At 39.9% G+C, this 15,141-nt stretch overlaps 1 protein-coding gene across 1 annotated transcript in view; it reads left to right on the forward strand.

Annotated features, from left to right (window-relative positions):
• Window positions 1–15,141, forward strand: part of LOC102211566 (plexin-A2-like) — an 80,951-nt gene that overhangs the window by 30,206 nt on the left and 35,604 nt on the right. Inside the window, exons 4-5 of the mRNA XM_005729717.1 lie at window positions 4,551–4,685; window positions 11,899–11,999. Of these exons, the coding sequence (XP_005729774.1) occupies window positions 4,551–4,685; window positions 11,899–11,999 (236 nt within the window). The remainder of the gene's footprint in view (window positions 1–4,550; window positions 4,686–11,898; window positions 12,000–15,141) is intronic.

Genomic DNA, 15,141 nt, shown 5'->3' on the forward strand with positions numbered 1-15,141 from the left:
CAGGCTCATTATAAAACCAATTAAACCCACCTTACTCTCATTATGAAGCTGTAGGGCTTAAGAAGAGATTGAGGACCTGTTGTACTCCCAGAGGGCTTCTGCCTGGTCAGGCCTGCTTTAGATGATAAAACCACTTTTAAATCCGCTGAAATCAAACACCACAAATCGGTCGTGATGGGTCAGTATTTTTTTCCGAGTTCATCCCTGTATCCCTGGCCCCTGGTCAACCTCATTATACACCGCTCGGTATCTGACCTCTAAACGGTTGTGCTGGGCTTTCTTAAACATTGTTTCACCGCAGAAATGTTCACATTCTCTGGTTTCTGTTTGTGCTGCTATTTATGAAAAGAAGAGTGTGGGAAAAATAATGTAAACTGGCTCCATTACTGTGTGGGATTTTGATACGGGAGAAGAGGAATAGGATAAGGAGGAGGAGGAGGAGGAATAGTAGCTCGAGCAGACAAGGAAAGAGAGCAAAAACAGAGAGTGAGCAAGCCAGAGCGAGAGAAAGAAGCTTATTTCTGAACTAAATCTGTCTTTGAAATAACTATTTAAAGGATAATTTGTGCATGGTGTTGAGTTATTAACAATCTGACAGGTGAGAGACAGTGTCTGTCCTCTTATGATCTGGATTTAAGAGGCCATCCTGTGTTGCTATTGTAATTGCAACTTTGGTGTTAACATAGAAGACAATGACATATCTTTGCTTCTCCCCTTCCACCAGCCGCATACACCAACAAACAGACATACCCGTTAGCACATATTTATGCCCCCACCCCTCCACCCTCTTTTCATTCTTGGATGGCAGAGCTGACGGTTGGAGAGGCACAGCTGCCTGGAAGGTGGAGGCATGATTGATTGATGAAGTTTTGGTGCCCAGGGGATCCAATCATGTAATCAGTTTGTATTGATTGACTGTCCCCATTGAGAGACTGCTGAGGCTCTGCCGCCATGTGTGCAAGCTAAGCTTGGCACACATTCAAAATCTTCTGCAGTCAGATTTGATTTGGGTGGCGAGGTCGCCTAAGACCACGTGTTGGGATTCATGCTGGGAAGTCTGTCATAATCACACTGCAGACGTTCCAAACCGCTCCCACAATTCTCTGCTCCAATTCTTCATTATCTTGTATTTATTTTAATTATTATGATTGAGAAATTAATTCAGCTTTACTGTAATTGCATCACATGTTTAATGATCCAGTCTCCTTGGAATTTAAATGGGGCTTCCACCTGGGTTTGCATAGCTAATGAGATTTTTTCCCCCTTGCCACTATGTTTTTTTCCCAGACTCTTGTTTCACATTTCTGACTTCTATTTCACTTGTCAAGTTAGCATCACTTTAGTGATGCAATGCACATCATTCCTTCACCAGCATTACAAAAAAGGGCATTGTGAGTGCAAATAAAGGTATTTTTGTGAAATATAAAATTGAAGGACAGCACTAAGGAGAAAGACAAACAATTTCTGTCTTTGCGACAAAATGATGAAAAATGAACACTTTCAATATATCACTAACATCTAGTTATACTGAGAATAACAATGGCTTTTTAAGCTAAAAGCTCTTCTTAAGATTGACAACTTCCATATCAGTGAGCCACTTTTCACAAAGACAGACCTGCTTATTTATTTGCTTTACCGAAGCAGCACACCTTGTTTGTTGGTAGAGGTGGGAGAGGAGAATCGAAACCGCTTCACCAGTGGGCATTCGTTTTCTATGCTTGCATTTAATGAGCCCCAAAAGATTTCTCTCTGAAAGTCACTCCAAAGTCAAATTAAGGCTGAACTTGCTAAACACGTTTCAAAACTCAGATGCGTCACTGCTTTAACCTCAGGGGTGAATGTGGGTCAGAGGCGCAATAACCAGTTGGACTACTGAATGAGAAGCAGCTAATCTGTCTTTCCCTTTTCTTCCCCTCAGTCTCACCACAGGCTATAAATGTACCTTGTCTTGGTGGCACTGGGTGAACACGCTAGCAAAACTATTGCAAAGCGCCACAAGTCAGGAATGTAAATGAAGGAGAATGAAATAAAATGTAAAGCAACCACAGACTCTCCATTTCAAATACCCACACCTAATTTATTGTGTAAGCTTTCAAACACACATTGGGAAATCAGAGGTAACTGTTGAGGGAAAAACAAACTGTGACTAAGCTGTGAGACAGACATTTTTGAATTTGCTTACTTGCTGTCTGAGAGCTAGATAAGAAGATCAACATCAATTTCATCTCGGTGAAATCCACAGCTGTGATGTTTGGTGCCAAATGTTAGCTTATTATAAAGCCTGCAAGAACTGGCATTAGTAGCCAAGCAACTTGAATCGTGCTTTCAACTAAAGCCTACTTAAACATGTTTTTGGAACATGGGATAGAATATAGCATATAGAACTATAAAATCAACCGTTACTAGAGATGGACCGATCCGATATTACGTATCAGTATCGGTCTGATACTGACGTAAATTACTGGATCGGATATCGGAGAGAAATAAAAACTGTAATCCGATCCATTAAATATCAAAAAAACACCTCACAAAACTTGCAACAGGCCTAACTCGGCTCATAACGTAGCACGTTGCAGCAGTATGCGTCACGTGATAGAGCGGCTGTGTGTATTTGTAGCATCTGGCATTTTATCTCCGAGGAAGTTATCCCAGAGAGAAGTAAAGCAAATGTGTAAGTTCATCTCTGAATGTTTGTAAAGCATTCCAGCCTTAAGCTTAACAACCGATATATGGAGCGACTGCCTCTTCTCTCCCCCTCCGTCTCCTGCTGCTACTTCAATCATGAAACTGATCAATGATCTGCTGATCGGCTTTTCTGTCCGTCTCTCTTGTTTGTTCATCGCCCACTTTGCACCAGAAAGAGGAAACCAGCGGCTGAACAACAGCAGCACGTTTAACCTTGATAAGCTGTTGTTAGAATTTATTTAATATTACTTTCTACAGCAGGATCTTTTTCTATGCAGCTGACGGCTGGTAACTGTGCAGGGGCGGATCTAGCAAAGTTTAGCCAGGGGGGCCGATAGGGCATTAACAGGGAAAAGGGGGCACAAAAACATACATTTCTTACTTATTCTCATTTAAAATGTCTAGCTTTTAATAAATAATTATCCGAATCTTACACCCAAAGTTTTAATCTGATGTAAAATGTATAGAAGTCCATTAGTGCATATAGTAACTATTAAGTCTAATATACCCTAGTAAGCTATACTACTTTTTCCTTTGGGAAGGTATCTGTGCAGTCTGCAATTCTGTAGAAGAAAGATGTTGAATCTATTTAATTATTCTTGAAAAATAATTTATTTCTGGGCATTTTTTTCACACACTGCATCAAATTGAAGTTGATTACGTCATTTAAGCATCATGAGGTGGAGGGTGGTTCCTTATTTTTTATTTTTTTTGCTGGGAGTTTTAGAGCCCTATTAGTTAGGTTGCTTACTCTTTAAAATACCAGAATAGGGAGGATGGAGTAGGTTTAAGTTTATTAGATTGATCAGTATTGCTGAACTATGAAATGTTTTGGGTGTATCTTTTGCATACAGGTATAACAGACTAGCTTTAGTGGGGGTTTTTTGTTGTTTTTTTTTAACTTGAGTATGAACTTATACAAAAAGCAGCAAAATATTAAAAAAACAGTTTTATTGATTAAAAAACACACTATATCCGATTCATATCGGTATCGGCCGATATCCAAATTTATGATATTGGTATCGGACATAAAAAAGTGATATCGTGTCATCTCTATTATGTACTGAAGTTAATTCCTGATCTACAGCTTAGCAGGTTGACTAATCTCTCAGATCTCTCAGGTTAAGTTTGTTTGGTATTTAATGGTGTTTGAACACCATTAAACCCGGAAAAAAATCCTTCAGCTTGCTTTCTAAGTAGACACAGCTCTTTAATGTAACAACTGATGAATTGATGAATTGCTCCTCTTTGAAGACATCGCTGTACTGAATTAACAGAGATTAAATTGTTTTTGATCTCCTCATTTACAGTACCTACTACTTAAACATTTCCTTTGCATTTAATTTCAAGTTGCTCTTTTTCATTTACAAGTTAACAAGCTGTTTTGTCTCACATAAGTGCCTTTTTAGATAATGAGCTGATGTTCTAATGGACCGCTGGAAGGGAGGAGCATTTATTTACAACCGATTAGCCATTAACGAAGAATAAAGCGTTACTGGCTTGTATAGTTTGTATGGACCTTCATTACAGTTGTATACTCTGGAGAAATGCATTGATGGTTATTGCTTCACATTTTATTGAAGTCGTTACACTGCTGTGCACCAAATGGAGCCAAGAATGGTTTCCTTTAGTGTTACAAGTTAAAGTGGAAAAACATACCAAACTTTACACATAACAGTGGGTGATCATAAAACTGAAAGCAAAAGCCATCCGTGCATATTTCATATAAAGCTGCTATTTAGTTTTCTTTTAACAAAACATAGAAAGCATACAAAATCTTACAGAGAAGAGTCCTAATTCTACAAATGTACAGTAACCATTCAGTCACTGTCTCTTCATCTCTGTGTTTGTCTATGCCTCTGCAGGTCAGGGTGGACAGCCCTCTGGAAGGAGGAGTGCTGTATGAGACAGTGACTGTGATGAAGGATAGCAGTCCCATCCTCAGGGACATGGCCTTCTCCCTGGACAGGAACTCTCTCTATGTCATGTCTGGCAAGCAGGTGAGGAAACACCCTCATGTTGGTGCTGCTGTCAAGAGAACCATTGGAAAAGCAGGATGATGCGGCAACAGATGAGGCTGTCCTTCAGCTGGAAGCCCACTGGTTCAAGCCCCTATGATAGCGAGTGTTCGGCATGCTGACATGTCCTTCAGTTAAACACAAGATGTGTAGCATGAAATTTAGAGTTTTAGTTGACAAGAAACATACAGTATGGAAGTATTTTTGGAAATCGGTTAGTGGAAGCGGTTTTGAACAAACATATTAATAATGATGATTAGATTTGGATTGAGGGCCAAAACAAATAAATAATCCTTGTTTTTTTAGGCTGTTGCAAAAAGAAATGTTCTGCACATTCTGTTAAGATTAGTATTTCTGCATGGAGCTTTGGAATCAGAAGTAAAACGGTTTCAAATCAAAAACATTAAGCTATGCTAAATTATAAATTAATACTGTTTATTTGGAATTGAAGCAGAGGATTATGACTTATCCTTAAAACAATAATTCCCTTACATTCATGAACTGTACGTCTACAGAAGGGATTGTTAAATATGCAGACTGTGTGTAAGAGGATGGACCACTGCTCCAATTACTTATCCATGCGAATCGACTTACAGCGCATGCATCTTTTGTACGTAACACACACACACGCACACACATCCCTTACAAAACCAGTGTCGGCTTTTTTTTTTTCTGTGTGGCTGTATTCCACCTCATCTGCTCCTCACTTGGCCCAGCATCACAGAGGCGAGCAGTTGTTGTCGTTGTTGTTGGACGATATTCTCTGCACTCATTGGAGATAAGAGTGAACAGTGGTAATCACTTTCAACTCCCATCAAGTGATTATTTTGGCGCGCTGGCATGCCACTGTGAAATGGGATTAGGTTTCAGTGCAGCCAAAAAAAGAAAAAAAAAAGTCTCTACCACTGCTCTCGGTTGTCTTCTGACTGCTGGAATTTATTGAGCCAGAGTCACAGGACAGAAAGCCAAAGGGCAGTGGGACAATTGCAGTTGTGTCAGTTACATCAGAGTGGCTCTGACTCTTTCCTGAGAGCCTGAAAAACAGTCTGGAAATCTATAAAAGCGTCAAGTTTAAGACAACACATAATGTCATTTGAGGAAGAATAGAGACAGTCTTGTGTTGGGTGCCGTCTTCTAAAACAAATCAAGGCAGCTCTTCCTTCTGTGTGATAGACTGGAAGAGACAGGGCATAACTTATTGATGAGGTCTGGTCGTTCAAGGAGAGACACATGCTTCCTTCAAGGAGATAGCCAGCTATTCTCCTCACTCCGCCTTCAGTGACGCACAGTAACAGAGCAATAACCAAACCCTGCTTCGCCTGGCATTTTCTCTCAATATTAGAACAGCTTTGGCTTTGTAGCCTCCAGGAGCTTGAAACAGAGTAAAGCCTTCCGCTTTCTGTCTCCTCCTCCATCTTTGCTCAGCTTTCCCTTTAGACTTCCCCGTATCATGGGTAAGGAATCCCCCAGGGAGAGGGCTTCACTCGCAGATTTCCCACATTTCCAGTAGATCCCAGAGATGAGAGATTTTCAGATTCCTGGGAGCCAAACAATACAGAAATGATGTGGAATGAGGAGCGAAGCACAGACAGATTTGGCTGAGATCAGCCGACCCTTGTGGAATAACAATGAGCCCCTCTGTCTCCTGCCGGGTGAAACATGCAGGGTTAGCATGATGATGAAGAGTGAGGATTGTGTGTATGTGTGTGGATGTGTGTGTTTTTGTGTCCTCACCAAAACACCCCTTGGAAGCCATTATTGATATGGAAAAAAAACAGCAGTTAATCTTTTTTCTCACTGTATGCCTTTAGTTTGATCAATTCTAAGAATAGAAATGCTCAGAATCCAAAAACAATAAAACCTCACTGAATGTCACTCTTCAGTCTGTGAAGTCATGGCTAAGGCTTTAAACCTAAAAGAAGAAGGGGGGGAGGGGGGGGGAGGAGAAGTGCTGCAGGGTTTTTCCAGAGCAATCTTTCAAAGTGCCACTCTGTGAAATGTAAAATCATTGCTTGAAATCCAACCCAACCATTTCTTTGTTTACCTGTGTCTATTTATTAACCCTTACCTGTATGTGAGAGTACAGTGTACCAGCGTTTCCCAGCCTATTTTGTGGGACCTTCCCCCTAAACTCAGATGGGCTGAAACCCGCCTTTACCAACCCACCTATCATGATCCAAACGTGTTCATTTGAATTGTTTCTAAACTGCATGAATATTCATCAGCAGCCACATGGTGCATCTTTCTCTGTTTGTAGACAGATGTTGTAATTGCAATTTAAAAATGAAATATGGATCTAAGATTGTTTATATTTATGTTATCCTTATTTTCTTTCCTTTTGGTTTAGTTTGCATTCATACTACTGTAACACTTCCGGAGTTTGCAGCCGTTTATCAGCACTTATCCACTAATGAACTCAGGTGTTGCTGTACTGTTAACACGGGCTGGTAGGAGCCGTGTCTTGCGAAGTGAATGTGCTGTGCTGGTGATTTAGTACTTCTTCTGACAAAATCAGCCTCTCACTAATCTGTAACCTCATTTGTTTATTGCATTATTATGAAATCGTATTATTCTTAATTAAGCAGAGGTACTCTGTCATCTAAATATACAGCCCGACAACTACAGAGTACCTTTTGAGTTACAAAATTATTCTGTTGTGAAATCACTGCAGCCAGGGTGCTGAAAAGGCCAAGAGAGTTTCAAACAGAAACCTCTCTCTAAAGGTGTTCGCTTAAACTAACGATGAACGCATCGGAGGGTTATTTGAGGTTAGTATCTTGCCCAAGGATATTTGGCATGCGGACTGGGGGAGCCAGGAATCGAACCACCAACCTTCCGATCAGTAGCTGATCTGCTCTACGACCTGAGCCACAGCCACCCCGTCTTTTGAAATTTTTGCACCACATATATTAATATTTTTATATTTATGATTTAATGTAGCACAATTTTTGAAACAGCTATAGTCATACTGTAAAACACTGGAAAGGTGTTGGATATTCGTTGAAATGCAATGCAATCACGCAGTCATGTGATGGCTGTGGATTTTTCCAAATCAGACTGAGGATATAGGATGACAGCATCACAGAGGTCTAAAAGCCTGAATGTTCATCTGACAGCATTCGTAAAGTTCCAATAAATCTGGATGAAAGTGTTACAGAGATAGTGAATTGGTCAGATAATAAGGTCGAGCATTAGTGTAAGGCCATCCCAGAAGTTGCGAGACGATAAAGATTTTCCCAAAGCTAGAAAAGTGGATGTGATCATCAGCCGATTCTACCACGATACAACGCTCAAAAGCAGTCAGAATGAGATTTTGCCTCTGGGGAAAAGGGGCATATTTATTGGTTTTCTGTGATTGCTTGAAATGAGGAAATACCACGAAAAAACACAAGGCAAACAAAAGCTTGATGAGAAATACTAAAACTCCGTCTAGTTATGAATGATTCATGAGGATCTACAGCACGCTGAACATCCACTGAGAAATTGTGCTTAATTTAAGCAAACACAATTGTAGACATACATTATAAAGGACACACATATACAGTATGTTGTCATATGAACATTGCACAAATTTTCCTTTCTTAGCCATATTCCAAGATGAACAGGTATCTACTTGAGATGTATTCAGTATTCTGTAACAAAGAAAATTCAAATCCCATACAAATTTACTGGTGTGGAAATACATATTCTTATGTTGTTGCGGTCGGTGATCTCCACCAGTGCTCTCGTCTCGTAATTTTCCAGCTTATTTTTTATAACTAAAAATATCTGAATTTCACCCTCATGTTTCAGCTCCCTGTTTAGCCAATTCGGAACCAGTGACCATGTCTTGATTTCCCCTTGGACTGCCTCATTCTGTTTATCTGTGGGTGTTCAGGTCACTACAAAAAATATGAATATTTAAATAAACAACAGCATTAGCTTGTGCTTTCACTCGAAGCAATACCATGGCTGGTCTTGTGTCTGTGCGTTTTTATGGTAAAATATACTCCTTGAAACTACTGTAGCAAGAACTACACAAAGATCATTTTCCAGTACTTCTGTAGATGTTACTACATGTGTCAGTCTGGGATAACTTTAGATCGATTTTGTCAATGCGTGTGAAGATGGGTTTGTTCTAACCAATGGTTACAGAGAAATAGCTTCATCATGGAGCTGTGTTGTTTCTGTGTTGGTGCTTTAGATGATAAATTAAACATGGGTATACCCGCCAATCTGAGAAGTGTCTCCAAACCTGGATTCTTTTTAATGACCAGCAAAGGATGACTACTACATAAAGATCTCAGATTCCATAAAAGTCTTTGGGATAATGACTCCTGGTGACTCATTGTGTACTCTTAAGAAACGTTAGTCCCATTTAGAGTCAAATAGAGTGTAAGCAGAGTATGCTTTAGGTTGTGGGTACTTTGTGATTAATAAGCTGCTTCTATAAGAGTCTGCAGCATTCTGTTTTGCTCAGTCAGATGCACATACCGCTCGCTGTTATGGTACAGCGTGTGATTAGCTCTATGCAGAGTTTTGCAGATGCAAATCTACATGTTTTAGTGCCGTCTACACATTACAAAGCTTAGTGGCATTGCTGCTGTTGTTTGTTGGCACTGAAGATAAAATTGCCAGACATACAAATCATTATAAGTAAATTGACAACCAAGCGTGGAAACGAATTAAAGATGTAACTGCAGCCATTGTTTTTGCAAGTCATCTGTGCTTCTTTGAATTCTGTTGTTTGTTTTACACAACTGCCTATTTATAGTGAAATATGGTTGTTGCCTTTCCTGTTCATGGCAACTTTTCACCCAAACAGATTTTTACTAATGCAGTTTCAACATATTGTACCAGATTTATCTAGATACATTTGAAAACTATGAAATGTTGAGCAAGGTGTTCCAATTAGTATCTTTGATTTTCTATTTTATGTCAAGTTGTTATGAGTGGCTTAAGTGTGCAACAAAACGTGTGATTTCACTTGTATGTATGTATTTAACATGTAAATTAGTAAGTCAATTGTGTAGCGTTTTTCCTTTTATGCTTGCCGTCAAATTGTCAAACCCTAACCCTGGTGTCAGCCAGCTGGCTGGGCCTTTCACAACTCCACCCATGGGACACATGACTTAAAAAGACAAAGTGACACAAGGGTCACCACAAAGTGATCTTGAATGATATAATATTTTGTTGTCTTGTTATTACCATCAAAGTGGACTTTATGCAACTGATATTTCTGAGGCTTGCTATACTTATCATTTTATTAAGCACAACACAACATGAAGGGTGGTGTACTGGAGACCTTCTGAATGGATGCATATCATGTAACTGTAATAGTGTAATTGATCCAGTGACCGTTGTTGTGTTGTAACTTACCTTTGTGCCTGCATCTCAAATATTCCTGTTTATACACGCACACACAGTTTATTATGTGTGTTTGTGTTTATACACACACACACACACACACTCAGGACATATTGTTTGAGTTTATTTGGATTCAACTCAGTAAGACCGTGCTCAGATCAGTTCCACTAAAGGAATCAACCCTGATTCTGCGGTACAGGCTTCACATCTGATTCTCAGAACAGACAGTAGAAAACAGAAGATCCATAGCTCTCCCCCTGTAAAGGTCACACCGCAGACCAACTTTGTTAACTTAGATGAGCCTCAGTCTACAACAATTCATGGATTATTTCTACTGCGTCAGATATGTACTTAGAGCCCTCAGCTCCACCCGTGCTGCAAAATAATTTTGTTAATGGAATGCACCGAAGGGATTCTGAACTGCTGGAAAAAAGGGAGAAAGTTATTTCGAAGGGAGCAGCAGATAATCCATTTTGCCAACACAGACCTGAGAGAGCACCCACTTATGCTATCAAGAGCACCGGAGACACTCTAATCCATAATCCACTCTTCATTTGTGATTGCTTACATCAGGAAATTGCTTGCATCATATGTCCAGACCCAGAATAATAACAAAGTATAAAATAGCTGGGCTCAGGCTGCGGGTCTAACTGGTTTTGTATGCAGGGGTGGTGCAAATGCAACAGCAGCTAATGGAGAGCTTATGCTTTGCCAGACATTCATGCATGGAAGTGGTGCTAGAAGTAGAGAATGTGGCTGTCTGTTAGAATGCGTTTCTGTCTGCGCAGATGTGGAAAATAGTACAGACCTATATAATATGGCTACAGTGTAATATACTTTATTGGTGTGTAAGAAAATCCTTTATCAAAGGTTATAAAAAAAGTTAAATATGAAGATTGCTGCAAAACTGCTTCTCAGATTTTGGTGTCATTTCAAGTCATTTCTGACAAAAAAATCTAGCAATTCTTCATGTGGGTAAACCCACAGTACTGCATACTGCAAATTTGTGTCTGCAGCTAGAAAGAGAAAAAACGGGTTGTTTTCCTTTGGGATATTTCAGTGCGAGCTCTGACGAGGCTTCCTTATAGTGCAAAATAGGCAAAATGATGAAATGGGCTTTGCTCACTCATCATCAGCTGCTTATTATTTCATCAGTGTTTTATTTGCATGCCTTTGTTGGCCTTATTTCCACTCCATGACATCAGTATAATTGATGCACAGGTTGATGGCTTTTGGATAAAATTCTATTTAATACACTGTCTACCCAGTTTAGGCGTGTCATATGTCAGTATTCTGGCTTATTGGTCAGTGCTTTTGAATTACTTTATTAGTATTTTATTTAGATGTCCCACTTTGTGTGAAATATGATGATAAAATAATATATGTGGCACCTCTAAGCAAATTTCGGTAGCCACATCTATAACAAGTTTCAGAGGATAGTTTGTATAAGACCAATGTTTGCATATTTCTGTATGACTATTTTGGGTGTCCAGGTGGCCTGGTGGTTTGGGACACTTACAGATATTTCCGGGTTCAGATCAGAAAGCTAATAATGCATGCATGTTATTTTTGCTTCACCATTTTTCCATGTTTCCTGTCTGGATGTCCACTGAAGATTACACAGTGTGGGCACAAATGTACCACATTTATCTTAATAATGTAAAATTGATTGTAATCTAAATTGGACAATATGTTCATGAACAATACAGGGCTCCTACTGGATTCAAGCCCCTTTACAGATTTGCTATAGATTAAAAAAGATGTTAAAAATATTGCAACAAGACAGCACTAGAATTTATAGCATTGTTTTTTAATTTTCTTGAGCTGTTAAACTGTTCCTCTTGTTTAGGTGGCTCAAGTTCCTGTGGAGGCCTGTGAGCAGTACAGTACATGTGCTGAGTGTCTGAGCTCTGGTGACCCCCACTGTGGCTGGTGCGTCCTGTATAACATGTAAGTCCACTCACTTTATCTTCTCTCACAATCCCATACTCTCATCAAAGCCCAGGGATTTAAAAGCACAAAATTACTGTATGTAGTCACATGATTTGTTGAGTTTAATATAACACAGTTATTGTACTCCATGGAGTTTGCCATTATCAACAGCTGGCAGGATGAATATAAAGCCAGGAAGTGGTTACTGGACAGTGTGATCCCTCCTAAATAGCGCTATTTGGGACAGCAGAAACTGCATGCCCACCAGATTTTATTGTCTGTCGCACAAGAGGAAAAGGGGTGTCTAATGGAGGAGGGAGGGATTAGCCTTACAGCCACAGCAGGTGTACCAGCTGCACTTCTACATACCCGGGGAACATTTTGGACCTGACGGAGCAGGCTTATCTCCTCCATCTTAATTATCTGACCCCAGGTTAGCTTGCATAATACCTCGATATGGAGCAAAGGGGATTCAGAAGATTAAAACCCTGTGTTTCTGAACCAGCCGTCGTGTTGAATCTGACCTCAGCCAGGGATTTACTGCTGTCATCATATGACGTCGTCATTTCAGCCAGCAATATCTTGATGGTGATCAGCATTATTTAAATTGCAGCTCTCTGCTTTATCAAACTGGGTGGGAAGAAGGAAAAAAAGCGCTTTTTAAAATCTAAATTACCTCATTAAACAGTTGTTTTTTTTCTCCCTGAGTACTGACTTTGTCTGAAAGTCCCATTAAACTGTTTATTTAAATTAATGCCTTACACTTATCAGTGAGTAGATAGGCTGCTGTTCCCTCAAGTAACCCAAAGTGAATCATGATCTCTCACACTGTAGAATGAGACTACTTTGTTTTTCTGTCTATTAAATCCAGATTGGGGTCTTTTTCAGCTGCCTGAATGACTCTCTCAGTGTGGCACATACACTGCTTTCAGGATCTCAGTTTCCTACCCCTGGCAGGGTGAACCAAAGAACCTATCTAACAGAGTGTGTGTGGGGGGGTGTTTCTGAGCATGCAAAGAGCCTGAAGGAAACACGAACAAATGGTTCCATCAGACAAAACACGGTGGATAAAAGAGGGAAAAATAAAAGGCAATGAAAGACGGTCAGAGATGAAAGACGTTTTTTTTTCAGGAGCACTTCATCTGATGAGCGGTTAGAAGGTGACCGTCTACACTGCTGTGGCTGCGGTCCGCCTCAAGGAGCCGAGCCAGCAACAGCTGTCACCACGTTTCCAATGCACCTTTATATCGTGTTGTAATTACAGCAGAGGCCTCAGTGCTCTTTGAGCTCTTTCAGGAGGTGCCACCCCCTCAACAGCCTCTGAGAGTGGATTAAGTACCTTCTCCCCTTGCTGCATGTGTTACATGTTAAAAAGAAAGAGATGATGGTGTACAGTCAAAATGCTCTCTGGATTTGCTTTCTTAGTTCAACTTTACAGCACAGATATGCTTTATTAATTCTTTTTAAACAGTGTTTGTGTTTAAGTACAGCATAGAAACCGTACAGTCAGATAGATTCTCTCTGAGAGAAAACTGCTATAATGCTTCTATGGTAGTGTCAAGATGGTAGTGTCAATATAATCTCTACATCAAATCCTACATTTCTAAAGCTGGCCAAAAAAAAAAAAAAGATTTAAAGGTCCTTTCCACTTCTTGCCATTACTTAAAATATCTTTTTACTTTGCACTTCTCTCTTACGGGATTATTCTAAGGTCACAGTATGCTGCCAGCCCTTTCACTTTTACTTTTAATTGCCTGTTGGAGTCTGGGAGTTAAAGCTATTCTTCTATTGCTCAGTAATTTCCTCTGCGCAAAAAAAAAGCAAAGTGAAATGTTATAGAGACAACCAGCATCTTAAAGTCATTTATAGGAAATAAAAAGTAATTGGACACAATTGGAAATACTTTTAAATGCTATATAACACTTAATTCATATCAACTCAGTCTATATCTGCTATATATTATATAATATGTCTGAAAAAGCAGATATGGATAGCTAAAGGTTTTATCTAAACTCTGATTTAGCCAAAGTAGCAGCACTGGTTCTATGAATGGGAATTGGAGAGAGCTGGGTGATACGACAAAGAGGAGAAAGGTAGATATATTGTGTGCAGAAGACCAGGTGGAAGGGAAGCAAGGCCAGGAGCATTGGGAGTGGATTCAAGCTTTTTTTATCATAGGAGAAATGGGGCTAATAAGGTAATCTTGAATAAATAGTGTTGTGGAAGTGAAGAAAGTGTCAGACAGGATCATGAATTTGAAGCTGGAAATCGAATGTTGAATGTTCTCAGTGCCTATGCCCCACAGGTTGGATGTCAGTTTGAAGAGAAATTCTGGAGTAAGTTAAATGAAGTGGTAGAGAGTGTCCCCAGAAGGAGAGATTGGTGATTGGTGCAGACCTCAATGAACATGTAGTTGAAGGGAACAAAGGTGATGAAGAGGTGTTGGGTAGCTATGGTGTTAAGAGAGGAGAGAAATGCAGTAGGAAAGATGATGGAAATAGTTGTGGTGAACACGTACAACAATAAGAGGGAGGAACATAAGGTGACATTAAAGAGTGGAGGAAGCTTCACATGGGTAAACTGGATTAAATGCTGAAAGCTGAAGAAGGAAGAAAGTTGAGTCCAGGAAGGAGTTGAGACAGGCTCTGGTGGGTAAGCAAGATTTGTCAGATGACCAGGAAAGTGTAGTGCTGAGGTCAAGAAGGTGTTTGGTGGGTTCAACAGACTCGGTGGTAGAATGAGAAAGTGCAGAAAAGAAAGAGAGTGGTTAGCAAAGAAAATGTGGGACAGTCAGAAAAGTTGAAGAAAGTAGATAGGAGTACTGAGAGGCTAGGCATATGGCAAAGAGAGAGGTGGCAAAGGAAAAGTCGTATGTGAGGATAGATATTAAGGAAGGAAAAAAGACTTGTATTGATTGACTTGGTAGAGAGACTGAGCTGGAAAGGATGTGCAGCAGGTTAGGGTGATCAAGGACAAAAAGGGAAATGTAACAAGTAGAGAGTGTTTAGAGATGTTGGAACCAGTACTTTGAATGTAGACAATGTCGAAGATGAAGATGAATATGAAGATGTAGAAGATGAATGAATGTAGACCAATGTCGAAGATGAAGATGTAGATGTAGAAGATGAATGAATGTAGACCAATGTCGAAGATGAAGATG

Source organism: Pundamilia nyererei, unplaced genomic scaffold (genome assembly GCF_000239375.1).
Source record: "Pundamilia nyererei isolate P.nyererei 1_Seehausen unplaced genomic scaffold, PunNye1.0 scaffold00034, whole genome shotgun sequence".
Taxonomy (NCBI): Eukaryota; Metazoa; Chordata; class Actinopteri; order Cichliformes; family Cichlidae; genus Pundamilia; species Pundamilia nyererei.